General features: G+C 32.5%; 1 protein-coding gene across 5 annotated transcripts in view; it reads right to left on the bottom strand.

Annotated features, from left to right (window-relative positions):
* GRIK2 (glutamate ionotropic receptor kainate type subunit 2) overlaps positions 1-19166 on the bottom strand; it is a 630583-nt gene that overhangs the window by 11481 nt on the left and 599936 nt on the right. For all 5 annotated transcript variants that reach the window (XM_029223762.1, XM_029223766.1, XM_029223765.1 and 2 more), the window contains one exon: positions 3163-3413. In XM_029223762.1, coding sequence (XP_029079595.1) covers positions 3163-3413 — 251 coding nt within the window. The remainder of the gene's footprint in view (positions 1-3162; positions 3414-19166) is intronic.

The following is a 19166-nucleotide window of genomic DNA, read 5'->3' as shown; positions in this document are numbered from 1 at the left end:
AGAAAGAAAGAAAGAAAGAAAGAAAGAAAGAAAGAAAGAAAGAAAGAGAAAAAGAAAAGAAAGAAAGGAAGGAAGGAAGGAAGGAAGAAAGAAAAGAAGGAAGGAAAGAAAGAAAGAAAGGGAAAGAAGGAGGGAGGGGACAAGGGTGAAAGGAAGAAAGAAGGAAAGAAAGATCTTATGTCAACAGACACTGTCTGAGACCTTGGCAATACAAATCAAAATTACTTTCTTAAAGGAAGTAAGAGTCTAATAGGGAGAGAGGCACCCACACACAAATGAATTTATCTACAAAACAGAAATAGAGTTACTGATGTAGAAAACAAACTTATGGTTACCAGAGGTAAGGGAGGGGAGGGATAAATTGGGAGACTGGGATTGACATATACACACTACTATATATAAAATGGATAACTAATAAGGACCTACTGTATAGCACAGGGAACTCTACTCAATACTCTGTGATGGCCTATATGGGAAAAGATCTAACAAAGAGTGGACATATGTACATGTATAACTGATTCACTTTGCCGTACACCTGAAACTAATACAACATTGCAAATCAACTATACTCCAATAAAATTTTTTTAAAAATAAAAATAATTAAAAAGAAATTAAATTAAAAAAAGAAATCAACAAATATGAATAAAATAGTGTGCTAAGGGAGAATGGAGATGTGCAAATGCTTCCAGAGAAAAGGATGGATGTTGTTTGAAATGGACAAGACACATTCCCAACTTTCTCAAAGGGGGAGCAAATGTTTTTGGAATGATGATAGTTTCTGAAATCAGCTAAGTCTAACAAAAATGGGATATACAGGTCAGGTCATATTTTTTTCATTGGAATAGAAAATAAAAACCTAACACCACCTTGTGGAAATAGCGTGCCCTGTACCCAGATTCGTCAAACCTATTGATTAGGTAAAGCTTTCTTGGCAAGTTGATGCCTAGTCTTGAATGCCTAATCTAAAATGACTAGTGGGAGTTTGCCAGGTAGAAAAATGGACAAAGTTTGCTCAGGTCAAATTGGAGGAGGATTTTAAAAAGCTGGTTGACCTTGGAAAATTCAAAGTAATTTAGTGTGGTTAGAGTACAGGTGCAAACTGGGGAGAAGCAGAAGATAAAACTACAGTGGTGGACAGAGACAGATCCTGAAGTGTCTCCTCTGCTTAGCTAGAGAATCTGAATTTCATTATGGAAGATTTATGGAGACAGTGTGACAACATCGGCGAATGTGACTAAGAACGCTCATGTCATATCAACACAGTTGTTTCTTTCCAATATAATAGTTTATCTGTTTCAGCACCAAAAGGTACGTTGACTCCCTTTTTCTAATGTTTTAGAAGGTCATAGAAGTCCATAGAAATTGAGAGCTGGTCGATATGTGAAAAATTCAGCTAAACTAGTTATTTATAATAAAAGTAAAGGTGATTTTACAAAAGTAAATTCCCATGTCCTTTAAAAAAAACCAGAATGCTTATAAAATAATTGTACATAGAGACATGGCCCAGGTAAATCATATGAACAGGATACAGAGAGAAAAGGGCGACAGACTACCGCATGCTGTCAAGAGATTAATGTATGTGTTTTATTTTAATACTGAGCTATAAGTGAAAGAAAACCACTACATATGGATGATTTGAGGTTCTAACTAGACAATCTAACTTTCTTCTATTATTTTTGGACTCATTTAAAGCATTAACTAACCAAATATCACACTTATTGATAAATTATAGTAAAAATAAAAATTGAAGAGTTAATAATTTTCATCTCTGATTAGTTCTTTGGATTTGATTCCAAAACTTATTTTGACATTGTAATAAGGGTCATAACATAAAAAGTGTACTTAGACTTAATTTTCAGTCACACCAGTGCAAAAGATATTTGATTTAGCAAGTCAGTAGATATAGTTATCCTGAATATTGTGGGAAAATAAATCATACAACTGTCCAAATTTTTCAAACCTTTGAATTGGTTATTTTACTTATAGACAGAATGGGGCTATCAAAATAGTCATTTATAAAAACATTATTTCTAGGAATTAAGTCCTGTAGTCACATAAAATGTAGGAATGTTGTATCCTTGATTTCAGAAAGGATAATTAATTATATCATAAATTATTAAAGATGAAGGAATATATCATATTTCTACTCTTTATATTTACCAATAAAAGTTCATAAACCTTTCAATTATTTAACAGAATATAATCTCACTCTGATGCAGGGTCTAAAATTTAAGATCTAAAAAACGTTTTTTAATTAAAAACAAAAGAGATGTTTAAATACTAAAAGACTAAGTAAAGTTCCAGAAGGCTTAAAAATGCTAAAGCAGCATTTTACGTCCAGAGTCATAAAGTTATATTAAAAAGTAGCATGTATCATCTGAAAGATTTATCTATAAATATTCATCTTTATATTTATAGAACTAAGGGAATTATAGCACTAGAAATATATAATCTGAACCAGGTTCACAGCCTTTTTTAAGAATAGAATATAAAGACATTTATACAAAAGACTAAATATAATAAAATACTAAAAAATTGCAATAGTCTCAATATTTTTGAGATTTATATATATTCCTCTAAAGACTCAGGTGCAAGGCAGTAAAGGATGCATTAAGAATAACATTAAGTGGCAAAGGAGAAACCACAATATTCTCACATATTCATTAATGTAGAAAATTAATTAAAATTTCCACAATGCACATTATGATTTTTCCAAATTAGAAATTATTGGACCAAAAATCTTCAAATAAATATTTCATTTACTCTCTAACTTGAAACTGTTAATGAGTATCGTATCTTAAAGCACTTTTTATCTGCAGAGAAATTTTTTCTTCATATTACAGTTTCTGAGTTTTGCTTCCTTCATTAATTATATTCCCCTAATAAACTAACCACAGTGAACTTCGAGCAGCAAAAGTTTCTCCATTTTCAGACTTCAGTAAGACGAAAAATAGTTACTGGTCCTGAAGTTGCCTTCAATTTAAAATATTACATTTAAATTAAAAATTACGAAGGTAATCCTGAGTTCTATGAACCTTTGTTATACAATGAGTGGCAGAAGACCATTAACACAGGTCTAAGTATTTCCCTTGGTTGGAAAGATAAAAAAGTTCGTTTTATTATAACAAAGATTGTTTTAAGTTGTAAAAAAGTGACATTTACCTTTTCCAATTGAGCGTTTTTTTTGGATTTGTACAAAAACTCTCCCACTGCCACAAAAACAGAGAGCACCAAGCCGGCTGCAAGAACAATGAAGATGCCACCAATATTTTGAACCCCCAGGGCACTGGCCTCTTTGCTCTCCTCCTCTGGACACCCATTGCCCCTCCACCACTTCTCCTTCATCATGTGCAGCTTGCCTTCCTCTTGCAGCTGAAGAATTGCTATGGTGATTTTGTCTCTATATGGAGAACCTAAGAAAAGAGAGGGTTCGTTAATGCTTTCCAGGAACCCAAAATTTCATAATTAAAGGTTACATGATGAGACAACAGAGCTCTTTCCAAACGCTCCAAAGTATGCCAGTATTTATTTTCAGAAGCAAAAAACAACTGGAAAATGGCAGAAAATAGAAGTTTAACAAAATAAATAGGGCAGGTGGCCTTTCTGATTTTGAAGGGTAAGAAAACATTTTGTTTTGAAAGAGGAAAATACCTCTCTCTTAAAGGCAGGCTCAACTCAGACCATTGGAAAAATAATAAAACGGTAAGTAAAAATCTACAAAAGGAAATGGATAGAGGGCAAGGATATTTAGTTAATGTCTAGCAATCATTCAATACTGAAAACAGAGCATTGATAAAACAGTAACCTCGATTTTTAGGAAAGTTGTGCAAAAAATGGTGTTTCCCATGATTAAGTGCAATAATTTAAAGTGATCATGATTAACAAGCTCTATTCAGGGGTGGCTAATACTTGCAGATAAATAATCATCATATTTGATACAAATAACAGAAGTAACAGGTTTGTACAAACTTGGGTCATTCAAAAATCGTCATGGCAACGCATTGTAAGATTTTTTTTGGTTGTTTATCGTTTTACACTTTGGAAAGAAATATTCTTTTCAGTGGAGGCAACAATATAAGTGAAATTTATAGTATTTATGCTGATGGGGGTAGATATTCATCTGTATTAGCTATTACATGATAAGTAATAACTTTTCTAATTGGTTGCCCAGAAGCATGGAATAATACTGAACTATATGCATCTTTCAACATCTGTCCCAAGGGATTGGTCTTATTGCTTTTTCCCACCCAGAAAATAGCCTGTTTCTAAAGTTTAATCTTCCTTCCTAAAACACTATACTGCACATTCCATTTTTCTGCACAGATTCATCCATAAGTGTTTTTCCGCTTGTAGAAAAACACTAATTTCAGCTCATACTCTATGTTGTCTGTGATTTTGTTTTGATTTAAATATACCTACATTTGCACCTAAAGATATATTTTTGCTAAGAGCAATTAAAAACCTTATGAGGAAACTATTCTGCCTCATAAGGGACAGCACTATATGTCTTCTTTTTACTTGATTAATATAACAGGACTAATTCAGTGTTGCTCTTTTAGCAAGAGTAGGCAAACTAAAAAGCAGAAATACAAAGAAAAGTCAAAAAAAGTTAGTAGCTTATGGTAAAAGTTGGAGGACTGAGATCTACCAAATCCAGGTGGAGAGCTGTTTCTTTAACATAATCTTCAATCTATGCAGAAGAAATATTTATATGGCTTCTATACATTTTTTCACAGCTTTCCTAAAAGGGGCATTATCCATTCCTATAATTAGAACTTACATATTTTATTTTTATTGTGCAACAACTCCTAATTATAGCAGGGGAATTTCTGCTTCTAAGTTTCCTTCCCATATTCTCTTCCAAATACTACTCTGATGAAAATGTTCAGTTTAAATTCTGCCCCTTAGCCACTTCAGATTTCAATGGATTAGCCTAGCCCATATTATTTTCTACCTTGGTCACTCACTGGACACTCAGGCTAGGTCATCTAGTATTACTATTATTTACCTTTCAAGATGTGATCTACTTTCCTAAGTAGATTGTAAACCCTTTGGAACAGAGGATATCTATCTATTCCTCTTTCTTTCTTTCTTTTTCTTTCTTTCTTTCTCTCTTTCTTTCTTTCTTTCTTTTTCTTTCTTTCTTTCTTTCTCTTTCTTTCTTTCTTTCTTTTTCTTTCTCTTTCTTTCTTCTTTCTTTCTTTCTTCTTTCTTTTTCTTTTTTTCTTTCTTCCTTCCTTCCTTTCTCTTTCTTTCTTTCTTTCCTTCCTTCCTTTCTTTCATTCTTTCATTCTTTCTTCCTTTCTATCATCTCTCTATATCTATCATCTATCTTAATTTTCAAACTACTCTCAATCAATGTTTCATATTATGAGGAGCATTATATCAGATTGAGGCAGTCTTGACAAAATATAAGAGTGACAGTGGGGTGTTTTTGGTCTCCTCTGATATGTATTTAAAAACCATAAATAAAGGTCATCTTGTTTGACTATCCAGCTTTCATTAATTCACTACAACTAGCCTAGCAGCAGCTTCAAAGTCACATTTACTCTGAATTACCGTTCTGATTAACCATGTGTATCCCCTGCAAAATAAACATTTGATTGAGGAAAAAAAATCATTTTAAGAAGATCTGTAGTTTATCAAATATAACCTTCAATTAGAAACATAGTATCTGAAACAAATTTTATACTGATAGTACTTATGAAAATGACCACAGGTGACTAATATAAAAATGTGGCCTGGAAGTATAATTATAAGCAAATGTTGGGGGGGAAAGTGACATGAAAAGTAGACTTTGAAATATGAAAATTTCTTGATCTACCTAAGTAATATTTTGAACCAGGTCATTTCTCATCCTGAGAAAAACTGAAAGAATATTACTTATTGTCAACTCACCAAACCCACTGAATTGCTTTAGGATGTTTATTCAGTATCTTCAGACACCATATTCCCTACTTCATTCTCAAAATAAGGCACAGACAAACAAAAGCAACCCACTTTTCAACAAATGATGGAAACATCTTGATTTGTTGCTGGTTGAGTTTCCTATTTCCAGCACTTACTGTAAATATGAAAATGTCCTATTGCTAGCAAACCTCCTCACACTTACTTTCCAGTGTAAACATAATAATATGTAAGTAGAATTTGGATTGAATCAAAGCTACAAAATTAATACACCTCATTTTGAGGTTTTTAACAGGGTGAAATAATATAGATAATATAATCAATGACACTAAATCATTGCCATGCTTTATTTGTCATTCTGTCATTGATTCATTTTAAAAAACAATAATTAAATAATGAATGATTACTTCTTTGGTACATCATTTGCTGCTCCTTGGGACACATTTCTAGCAGGTACTAAAGTCAAAAGTGGTTTGAAACTTTATCTATTTGAAAAATCTCAAGGACATATTGAGATCAAAGAATAAAAGTATCTTTAATCTTCTCTGTGACATGAATAGCCATGCGCTTAGCTCTAATGAAGTGAACAGCCTTTAGTTAGATAGATAGAGTCTAACTTTTGCCCAAGTATGAACCCAGCCTCAAACCACATGCTGGCAAGCCAAGAACTATGAGGGCATTGAGTGGCACCTGGGAGAAGCTGGGGTTAACGCACCATAAGGTTGCCTCCAAGGAAGATGAGTATTTTTGCAAGAGGACCCTAACTTTGATTAGAAAACGACTGAGGAAATTGTAAGCATGTCTATTATAACATATACTATTGCACCTAAAAGTCAATCCTCAAATGCTTAAGGGGACAAATAGGTAACCATAAATGGGTGAAGAAACAAGCTAGACAAAAGTATCTGAAAAATTATAACATCCAATGTGAAAAGATAATTTTCAGTTCTAGTTTTATTAAAAATCTGTGAGAATTTCAACACAGGGTTACCAGACACTTTAACTTTAATTATATCCCAGGAAATATTTTGTCTAAAATTTTCTACATTAAAATTTTCGCAAATAAATTACTTTTAAAAAACATCATGCAGGATAAGGCAAACACCTCTTAAAACTGAATTTAGCTCTTTGATTTTCACTATGCAATCTCTGGTTTTTGTTTCATTTGTATTCTTGCTCACAGTGAGACTTTCTTTGGTTGTTAAACACATGCTCCATACTAACAGTAAGGAACGATTATGTTTTAAAAATGGTCTTTTTTTCAAGTAGCAGAAAGATCCCATTTACCAGATAAAAAATGTTCTCGCTTACATGAAAGAGGCAGAGAGAAAGGGAGGGAGGAAGGAAGGAAGGAAGAAAGAAAGAAGAAAGAGAGGGAGGGAGGGAGGGAGAAAACAAGGAAGAAAGAAGGACATATGAGTACTACATAGTGAAGTCCCTTGATGTATCAGATGCATAAGACGTGGGGTTCAGAAGAACACTTGAAGGAGGCATAAAGGCAGTTTCGAGTGATATACAGCAGCAGTATATGTGTGGGCATAAATAAAACCTACAAATGCACCTGTTCAGAATTTCCTCGATAAAAAAATTCATCTCCAAATGTCCCTAAATGTTAAATTTTACATAGATCAAAGAATTTTACATAGATCAAAGAACTTTACATAAAATTATAATTTCATTAACATTCCTCCCAACAAATTGACTAAAATCTCCTTAGGAAAATAAACTGTGATTTGTTATAAATAATTAATACAAATCTCACCAAGTAGTTCAGAGCCAACTTGCTGGGCTTATTAAATTGAATTGACTCCTCTCTTCCTTACTTTCTGCCCTCCTTCCTCTTCCCTACCTTCCTTGTTACCTTTCCTTCCTTCTTTTTTGTACATTCTCTTTTTGTTTCCTTTCCTTCCTTTCCTTTCCTTCCCCTCCCCCTCTCTTTTCTTTTCCCTCCCTCCTCTCCCACATCCCCTCCCTCCTCCCCTTCCTTTCTGTCATTTGATGTTTCTTACTTATAGAATGGAATACACACATTGTTATACATACTTGGTTCTAATGTCTAAATCTACTACACCTAGTTTATTCATTTGCTCATTTGATTGTCCTTTTCATGCTCTTTACAAACACACCAATTTAAGTATGTACCAAACATTTTCCTTATCCTATTCAGTACATCTAGATAATATAGAAATGATAAAGGAAATGGAGTTAGCATTACGTTTAATTCTTGAGGAGGCTTAGTGATTGATAAATAGCTTTTCTTTAAAGGTTGCACAACAAGTCTAATACTTACCATGCTTTAGTGAAATATTCTAAAATCACATTATCCATACACATACTGGAGATATCCCATCCATACTGCCAAAAGTTTCCTTACTTTCAAATCAAGCTTCTGCATGCTTTAATCAATTACAAAGGTCAGAAAAAAAATCACTCTTGCTTTCTATAAATATGTCTTTCTAAATCTCATTATACCAATATTTCCTAAACTGGATTTTCCCCACACACTTCTCTTTTTGGGAAATGTACTTCTGTGTTTCACTTTTAAAGAATTCATTGGTCAGATAAGCTTAAAGAATACTCCATAACAAATATATCTTTTGTAAATTCACATTATACGTTAACAAAATAAAAGGTTTCCATCTCTCCATCAAAGGAAAAAGTTAAAAAATATATTTTAAATGATTAAATTTATTTTTAGTGGAAGAATTTTTTCATTCATATCTATTAATGTCCCTGTCAATTATTTTATTTTAACCTCAATTTGAAAAGCACTGCCTTAGATAACAATAATTACTACTCTTACTACATCAGCTCTCTCTGTCAAAAATAAGTTGTTTCTTGTTAGATCTCCTGCTTGTCCCTGCTTAGCTTTGAATTTACACATTATCACAGCACTACTGATCAAGTAGCGGATTTTTTGCATGTCCTTTTTCATCTATTGGCTCCATATGCATCATGAGCATCAGCTCATAAGAATTCGCATCACAATACTTACTTTAAGACATGTCTTCATGCCCAGCCTTTAAGTCTCTTTACAAAATACTTCTGAGGGACAAAAGTTACAAGAGTTATTATTTAAATATATTTGTATATCAAAACTGATGAAACCAATTTTGGGGAAAAATACACAGCTTTTGTTTTTCCTAATAGCACCCAAATCCTTTAAATATTTTGTTAAAATTCTAAGGGGCTGGCTAAGTATTTCCGTTACTTATAATGACAAATCCCCACTGCCCACTTCCTAAAGAACTTTAATTTCCTCTGTTTTATATTTCATAGTTATTTCAGCTCATCATGATGATATTATGTGCTGTGTATGACAGAGAATTAGGTAACATCCTGGTGTTTGTTTTCTTTGGGTCTGGGAAGATATTTTTATGAAGTAGACTACTCATAATTTTAAGTTTCCTCTAGCTTGTCATTTCTCCAAGTATACTTTCTTGCACTTTCTGGAGAATAGTAACTTACACGTCTTGTGGGTATGTGACTATACTATAATCACTAAGTGTACATCATATCAATGATTTGCCTCAAAAAGCTTCAATAATTCCTTAATTATTCCTCTTCTTTGAAAGTGTTTAATCTGATAAATGTTTCTAAGACACACACCCAAATACTTGAAGCCCTTTAAATAATGACTTAAAAATCAGGCTACCTGTCAGTTATAGGTAATCAACCATCCATTATTCATCTTATTTCATCCAGCATCTAGCACAGTGCCTATCACACAATAAGCATTAAACAAATGCTTTTTGAATGAAACATTGAATCCATTATAATATATCCATTATGATATAGTCAAAATATGTTAAGGCAGAACTTGTGATATTGGACACCTTCTCAGGTTCTTATTACATTCAGTAGAACAAATAGAGTTCATAAACAGACTTGTTTCATACTTTTAGTGTTAACCATCTAGAATAAGTTAGGGTGACAAATAAGTTTATAAATTTTAATGCCGTCATTGCACTTACATCAACTGTCAGTGGCCTTGGCCAGTGCCTTAATAAGTAAAAGACCTGCGAGCACAAGAGATCTGAGGCTATATCTGCTGGAACCATCAACCTTCTTTCTTAAATTACAGTGCTGCTGGCAATGTTATATTTTGTGAAATGGCTCCCTGCTTCCTATGCTGAGATGAGTGCTGGGTGCCGTAAATGCACAACATATTTTGGGTACTTTTAGAGCTTTATCTCTTTTTACCATTATTTCCATGATAAAATCTTCCAATAAAATTGGAACCAGACCACATTTTCTTAGAGCCTTTTTCTCAGTGAAAGATGGGTTTTATTATCTCTTAGGACACTGTCTCTCCCATATTTGTTTTTAAGAAGTGCTAAGTCAAATTTTATATTTACGTTTCAGATTCCATTTTAAATTGCTATTTTCCAGTTTTATGCCGTATTCAGTCAACAATGCTGTTATACAATACCAAGCATCATTGTTATTTTCCTCTATAGAACTTATCTCAGTTTGTAACTAAAAAATAATTTCTGTGACTATTTGTTTAATGCTCATTTACCCTAACAGGATGTAAATTTCATAAGGACAGTGTTGTATTTCCTTTCTTAGTATAACACCTGGCACACAGTGAAGACAATATTTCTGGAATGAATACATGCATAAATAAAATATTAATTACTTAACAGTTGGTCATAAATGCCTGCAATTTTACCCTCAGTCATTTCTTATGAACCCAAACTATATATCTTTATCTAATCTATATCTAATAATTATAATACATTTACTTCAAATGAAGCATTTAATATATGTAGCAACTAAATACTTCATGGGGTCCATTTCAGATTTCCTATTAGATAAAAGCTAAACTGGTGTGAAGTTACTGTCATCACTCTTTGTATTTTCTTTTGAAGGTATTCTATCGAAAAATCTCAATATGATAGGAGAATAAGGAATCCATGAGTGATAATCATAAAAATTAAAGGAGATTAATCTCATCCTGAAAACAAATTATCAACCCATAACATTTAATCACAGAATGGTAAATGAGAGCTAAAAGTGATCAGTCTTCCATGATACCTAGTAATCTTTCCACATTGGAAATTTATGAACATCATTTTCCTGCTTAAATTTTTTTTAATGGTGCTCTAAAGCTATAGAATACAACTCAATTCCTAAAGATGTCGTACAATCCCTTTCTCCAACCTATCACAAGCTTCTCGGACTTTATCCTCTTCTCCTCACACCTAACATGCCAGCAATACAAACTACGAAGTTGTATTTCCCATTGCCTGGAGAATCCTGTTTCCATACTTCCTCCAATGATCTTTGCACACTTTTCCTTGGCTGCCACAGAGATACACAGGATCCCTCTTCTTTGGTGCCATAGCACATTGCAGATAGTCTAGTACAACATTTGGTGCATCATATTCCAATGTTTTGCTATATATCTTTTCCTACTAGATTGATATGAGTGTCCCAAGGGCAAGGACCATGTATGTATCTTTTTTTTTACTATTAATTATTAGATATACATACACAGGTGATAGATTCTAGGCATATAGTGATGAACAATGTAATAGGAGCCCTGCCCTCCTAGAGTTTTCACTGCAACACAAAACGCATATGTTGAATAACCTTTACAACCTTGAGGATCATTATAATAAAGAACACCATATTGTAGAACCACGTGACAGATGGAACTATCTTAGTCTGCTGGTCAGGTACACAAACAAGGCTTCATTACTTTGAAAAGAAGAGTAGGGACAATAACTCTTCTTTCTCTTTGGCTGCCTTTCACCTACTTTTCCTCTATTTTTCTTTCTATTTGCATTATTGGTTTAGAAAAGTATATATGAGAAAGGAAAATGATAGTAAGAGCATCCCACCCACTTTGTTCATTTTTTCTAGATATAGAGGATAGAACTAAGTTCAAGATGTCAGGGTCATGGTGGAATGGAACCAAATATAAATGACACTGTTAATGTAGAAATAAGAGAAGAGAGATAAAAAGCTATGAGGTAGAGACTACATGGATTTAGGGAGCAAATGTATATAGATATCAAGTGTATGTACCACCCAGGATATTTAATATACAGTAATTTTAAAAGAAATTTTAAATAGTTATATTCAAAATCTATAACTGGCTTAAATTGGATAGAGGTTGCCGTTTTTTTCTTTGTTGTAGACGTTAAAATTCAAAGTGTTATGACCTCTATAGAGAAGTAACTTGAATGCATTCTACTTAAAGGAATAGTTGTAGAATCCTCAGGAGGAAATTTAAGTATCTAAGATCACAAAAGGAGATGGTTATATGAGGTACACAAAATGTGTCAATAAAAAATTCATATTATAGATTATGTATTTTAGCCATTTGCCTTTTATTCATATTCTAAATATTCTTTGACTTATGTGAAAAAGGATAAGAAGGGCAAATGTTATCAGCACATAATGAAACAGTAAACTATTTTCACTGGTTCTGACGTTTTTCATACATATTAGTTAAAAGCGGCTGGTGAAGTAGATTTGTAGTCACATTTCTTCTCTGGGTATTAAATCATGTAACGCTGACACAAAATATGAAAATAGAAATAGTTTCATTCTAGAAACGCTGCTTTTGTTACAATTTTTCATCTGCATAATAACCATTTGAAGAGCAGTAAGAGTGGAAATGTCAGGAATACTTTCTTTACTATCGTGTTTTTTCCCAAGTCCAATATTAAACTTTAATGAATAAATTATAAAAGTTGGACCATTTTAAATAAAATCCTCAACCTACTTAATCTTTAAGAATCCCAAAATTGGGAGAGAGAATAACTTTTTCAGGAGAGTAAAGTACCCATCCTTTAAGGTAGAGCTCAAGTCCCTTTTTCAATTTGGCCTAACTGAACTTTGGTCCTCAGTGAATTCTACCACTCTGAGTCCCTACATTAAATAACAGACTACTTGTTTGTGTTCAATATTCTATTTTCTCTATTTGATGTTAAAGTTGTTTTTCCAAGTCTATCTCCTTAAGAAAGGGGATGATGTATATTTAATGATCATTATTTTACAGATCCAAGCAGGTTGAAGAGTGATAAAATTTCTTATAGATTGACAAAATTAAAAGGAAACATACATGTCTTCAGAGATAATCTCTGAATATGTCTTGGACTCTGTTTACTAAACATTCAGGAAATGTTCAGAGAAGGAAAAACTTTATTTATATAATGCCCAACATTAGAAACTGTCTCATCTTTATAAAATAGATGTCAATAACTTTCTAAGTAACCAAATCATGGTTATTTAAATACAATATACTGATTGGCTGATGATAAAATCCTGGTTGGGTTCCATAGGAAATGATTTCTAATTAGTTAGGAATGGATCATATTAACAATACGTCTAACCTACAACACATTCAATATTACTAAAAATATAAAGAATAGAGAGAAAAAGGGTAAGATGCAAAGGACTTAAAAACCACAAATACATCATTTTACTTATTATAAAATATTTCTTCAGAACAGTCCTTCAGAATTATTTGTGGTGCATATGTTCTGATCCAAATACTATAAATTTGATGTTTAATCCTTATTGCAATCTAATTATGTAGACATGATCCTACCCATTTACCAATAAGAATGCTGAGTCTCTGGGAGGCATAGTAACTTCACTTAGGACACCTAGGACACTCAGGTGGAACTAAGATTTGCACATAAGTCATCTGGCTACAAAGGCCACATATTCTATACAGCATGATAAGAATACACCTTCAGATGAGGGCCAGCAAATGCAAGGCATTCATCTTCAGAATTTAGTGCTTATACATTTCACCACTATGTTTTGACTATTTTTTTCCCAATACGAGTGATTCATTGATCTTACTTAGTCTTGCTAACCAAAGGATGACAGTCTGGCACAGTCATTCTGGCTAACTAATCTATAATGGGATTTGAACCCATGGCCTTGGAGTAATCACCACAAGACACAAACAAAATTAATTAATGTTCTAATGTTTGCATATAAAGTCTATCGGAACTCACTCTGTTTTCATGAGAATTATCCATTTATTCATTGTTTAGGTACCATTTCATCAGCATTTACAATATTCATGAAGGCTGCTCGCACTGGTGCTCGCAATTCATCAAATTCCCTGTGGAAGCTTCCTAGATTCTAGCCTGCAGAGTCTGTTGATGATGTCTGTGGAGCAGGCATAGCTTACTGAGACTCATCTGTTTTCAGTGACATGAAATCTAAGACTTCAACAAGTATGCCAGGAAAATACAGCTTCTACAGGGGTAATTTGGTGCTTTTTTTTGTTTGTTTAATTCAGCCTCTGAAAATTATTAGATCTCGATTTGCAAAATTACTTCACCAGCATTAAAATTATGCTGCCTATGCAATGAAAAAAAATAGAATGCATTTTAATGGAAGGTTTGACCTGCAGAAAGATGAATAATTTGCATCAATTTTTGTGCATTATGTTCAACTAATCAAGACAAATGTATTCATTTCTGTTAAGCTGAAGAACTGAAGGCCAGCAATATTATGCATCTATAATGATGAATATTACAGTACTTATTATACGATAAATTGGGAATTCTAGAAATGGATGGTGAGCAAAACAGGGAAAAAACATGCTTTTCATACTGATTTCTATTTTTATAAACACCAACATCTGCCTTAAATAAACAACCTCTCCCTCAGTACCAATTCTACATCTCTCACTTCATCAAATAACAAGAAATGAAGAAGCAGTGAGATCTCATGCATTTAACATTAGAAAATAGAAGTGAAGAATGAAATTTCAGATTGTTCATATGTCAATGTGGTATCCTTCTACCATAAAGAGTCCATGATACAACCTATTGTAATATTTTTTACTTTAGGCTGATTATGTGTAAAGGCATTATAATGAGATAAAACTTACTTAAGAATTACTAATAGGGCTACAGCTATTTTGTATTCATTAATATAAAATATTTTGTAAATTAGTTTATAAAGGTAACATTAAAATCCAATTATGAAGCAAGAATGCATCTTATTTATAATTACATAAGTACAAGAAAAATGTATATAACAATTTTGTGTCTGATAAAATTGTCATTAAATTTAACCTTAGTATTACAAAGGATTTATAAATATACTCTTTACATTCATCTTTACTTCACCTCTACACTGCCTATTACATTCTTCATGTATTACACATATTTCAGTAGTTCTCTATGATAAGTAATTTAATTTGGATTTTGTTCACAGATATAATTATTCATGGACTGGTTGAAACCTACTACTGATTTAATCCCAGAAGTAAGATGAGGATACATAAGATTATAGAAAATTTTAGCATCTTGGACGATAGGCACAGACATGAGCAGAATTGCTTCCATCTCCTTTTCAGCTGACTCGTGCGCCCCATATGTTATTAAAGTTGGGAGGCACCAATAAATGAATGAAGTGTGCCACTAGCTCATTGTTAAAAACAGAAATAGTTTTAATGGGACCCTTCAGACACTTTACAATATTTCTAACAAACTGAACACAGCAAAACAAAATAACAGCAACTGGCCCTAATGGATTTTTTTCTAGATTGCGGTTTTCCTACCAGCTCATGGACTGCTGAGTCTGCCTAGCCCTCAAAGCGCCCTGTGCACTCAACATTCCAAAGACAGAAGCCAAGAAGGCTTTTAGTATGGGTTGTCAGAAGGGAGGCAAGGCAGCCGAAAATGCCATTAAGTAGAAACGCTCCCTGTTCGGCTAAAATAGATTATCACCTATGGTGAATTAAAAGGGAAGACTGCAATTGCTCACACATTTTAAATATTCCTTAATGAAAACTGCTGTGATTTGCTTTTTTTGCTTTACCCCATCCAGTTGTTGTTTTTTAAAAATTCTAATGAATGAAAAGGAAGTTCAGTTAATGTATTATGAGTAAGAACACCTACAATTTCAAAAATCTACCATAAAGTAAATATCACATTAAAATAACATTGCTGCAGTCAGGAAAACTACGAAAGGAATTTAATGTCACCGCAAGCTTAATTAAACCAGTTTATGCTTATTTAGCATTTACCTTCACATCATTGTTGATTGCTCCACTAAGGTATTTTTGTGTAAACAGAGCTTCCCTAATTAAATAGCTTATATCTGAGTCATTCAGTGATTTCACAACAGTTTGGGCAGTAATCATCACACTCAGAGTGATGAATGGTGATGGTAGGCCCCTAGATGAATCACACAGGAGGAGGCCTAGCAGGTTAAAAGGACGCATGGACTTCTGGGGGAAAAAATATATATAATTTTTGAAATATTTCTGAATATTCACTCCAAAACAGACATAGTATTTCTGTTTACCCTCCTGCACTTAACCGTATACACCTCTATGACAATATCTAAAAATCTGAGCAACAATAAAAGCAAAGCAAAAGGAGTTCCTCTCCTTGATCACATTTGCAGTATTAATAAAGACAGAATTTTCATATCAGTTTACGGCTTCTGCAGGTATAAACTCAAAATCCTGGGGAATTTCTGGAACTGATCTAAATTTCCAGAACCCGAGCCTGTACTGCTCTGCTTTGAATAGATTCATCTCCTTAACTCTTGCTGGGAAAGAGACTCAAATAACCTTTACTTTTTCACACCTAAATGCATTATTTTTTATTTTTATTTTTTGGCTTATAATTAAACAAAATTTTAAAGCTAAGTAAAAATGACATATTACAAAAAAATTGTCAATATGCTTGAAAAAGATGATATAAAAGGCAAATCCTAATTAACTAGTTGAGAAATGCAGGTTATGATGTTGTTTGAAAATTTATGGTAAGTTAGAATCTCATTCAAGTTCTAGAGTTGCATGTCATTGCATTTATTAATGACTAAGTAATAATTCATGAAAGCCATATTGTTGGCAGAGCTATGACATAGTAAATCATGAATTACTGCCTGAAGTTTTTTTCTCAGACATATTTGAGGGGGTAAAGTGTGAAATGCCTCTTTCTAGATTATATTTCTTTGATGAAGTTATATGAGTTAAGACTTACTCATAATGTACTGGAGTCTCAAAATCATTTTAATTTTATACTATGTTATGAGTGAATAAAATATAATTTACTAAAGTTAAGAACTTAATATCATCAAGTCAAACATAAGAAAACTATCTGAACAAAAGAAACAAAAATTATATTGCAATACCTACAGGTGAGTGGTTTGAATATTCATCCCTTCAAATTTAAATTATTATGTTCAAATTTATCTCATTCAGAATTCAGCTAAAAACAAAATGTATGTTAAATGCATTAAGCCACTTTTAGTAATGAGACATTTTAATAAATTTTAATTCAATATTATTTGGCAATGAAAATAAAGAAGAATATGGTAAAATATTCTTCCTAGTCTATAATTTTGCTATGCCAAAGTATTATTAGATGCTTTGAATTTTTATTAATATGTACTGATAATTTTACATTAAAAGTCCAAGAAAGTCCTATAAAAGAAATTTATCATGTGCTATTACCTAATTTTTAAAAATTCATTTTAATGAAAACACTAATTGATTATACTATTATACCAAACTAACTACACACTACGAAAAAATGATTCCACTTAGATATATAATTCAACTTGATTTCTTAAGTTTCTCATGAAAGTGACCTGCCTGTATCAATGACTATTTTCTGCAATAACTACGCTTTCTTCAGAAGGCAAAAGTTGATCTGATGAGCTGAGTTGAACAGATAAAAGGAAAAAAAAAACTACACCCTAAGGCTTATAGTTTAATTTGTTTCCTTCTCTCATATATAAGATAAGCTTAAAATGAGAAGAAATAGAAATTCCAAATGCTGTGCCCAGTATTTTCCTTCATTTAAAAAGTTATATAGTTTATACATTTATTAATATTTTGAATTGTTTTATATTTTCCCTATAAGTCAATATCTTTCAGTAAACAGTGCCAGGGGTGGGGAGAAAACAAAAATTGCCATTTGTATGTTTCCAAGAAACTGTAACAGCTTCCCTAGAACTGATTTAACTGTTATCTTTCTTTTTTTAAATAGCTTTCACATCTGAAATATCTCAGGGAGTTTTGAGAATTATATAATATACTATTTTGATTTATTTGTAACAAGCATTTCCTCAAAGCAAAACAATATGATAAGAGACATTCCTGGTACACTGGTACATTGTATTTACAATACAAAAAAGCAAACAAACCAAAAAACCCATCAAGTTAAGGTTTTATATTAAGTATAAGTCAAATTTCTTTATTCTAGAAATTTTGAAATTATGAGTGCTATTATGTAACTAATATTAATGAAGAATATCTGTGCTATACTCTAAAGTCCTCAAACATCCTCCCCAAATCTTATTCAATTCTCACTACCCTCAGTCACTCAGGTTTGTTTAATGAAGTCATCGCATTGAGTAATGTAAGATGCCATGCTGATCTTTAGCTCCAAAAGTTGTTTTCTGTATTTATAAATCTTGCTGCACCATCATATTTTCATATGTAGAGTTCATTTGTTGAACAAATAATTGAGGGTCCACAGAGTGCAGGCACTATTGTTGTGTGGGCTTACAACAACAAACAGACAAAAATCTCTGCCCTCTTCCACGCAATGTAAACTAAAAGAGGAGGGTAAGGATACATAGGAATCTCACTCCTTCCAGAAACAACACTGAAAAATGCATTTATTTTCTTCAGCTCTTTCCAAATGAAACTGTGAGGCAATGGGAACCTATCAAATCACTGCTTCCATTCCTCTCATAAGTGTTTAGGAAGGTGTTTGATTTTTAAAATTTGTTTGAAAACATCAGCTAATCATATTTCTCCATGTAGTTTCTAGCCCACTTTAAATCAAACTCTGGGACTCTGTCAAGTACATTATCTGAAACATTATTATAAGTTTAGCATTAAATAGACCTTAGGTGTTCCTAGTCTCACCCTGTAATTTTACTAATTAAAAAAATAGAAAGAAATTTAGAAGCTATAAATTTCATGTCACTTGTCTAAGATCACATTGACAAGGCTAAATCTAGAATATCAGTGTGCAAAATACTACATGATGATACTTTAGAGCATATCATCAGCCTCTTTTCTAAAACATAAATTTGTTCATATAACTCTTCATAAATGAGTACAAGTATGCTTGAAAAGTTATCAAAGTTACTCATCACAAATTCCGAATAAATGGTACATCAACTCATGAAGTTGTTGAGTTCTTTAGGTAATTCTTACTGAGGCAAAGAGCCATATGGGATCTAACTATGGAGTATGCCAGGATTTGAACACTCCATCAACACAAAACTGTGGCAATAAACTC

This window comes from Monodon monoceros, unplaced genomic scaffold (assembly GCF_005190385.1).
Source record: "Monodon monoceros isolate NGI ecotype Baffin Bay Population unplaced genomic scaffold, NGI_Narwhal_1 Super_Scaffold_15, whole genome shotgun sequence".
In the NCBI taxonomy this organism is placed as follows: Eukaryota; Metazoa; Chordata; class Mammalia; order Artiodactyla; family Monodontidae; genus Monodon; species Monodon monoceros.
The sequence above is the reverse complement of the archived record's forward strand: the minus strand, read 5'-3'. Positions and strand labels throughout refer to the sequence as shown.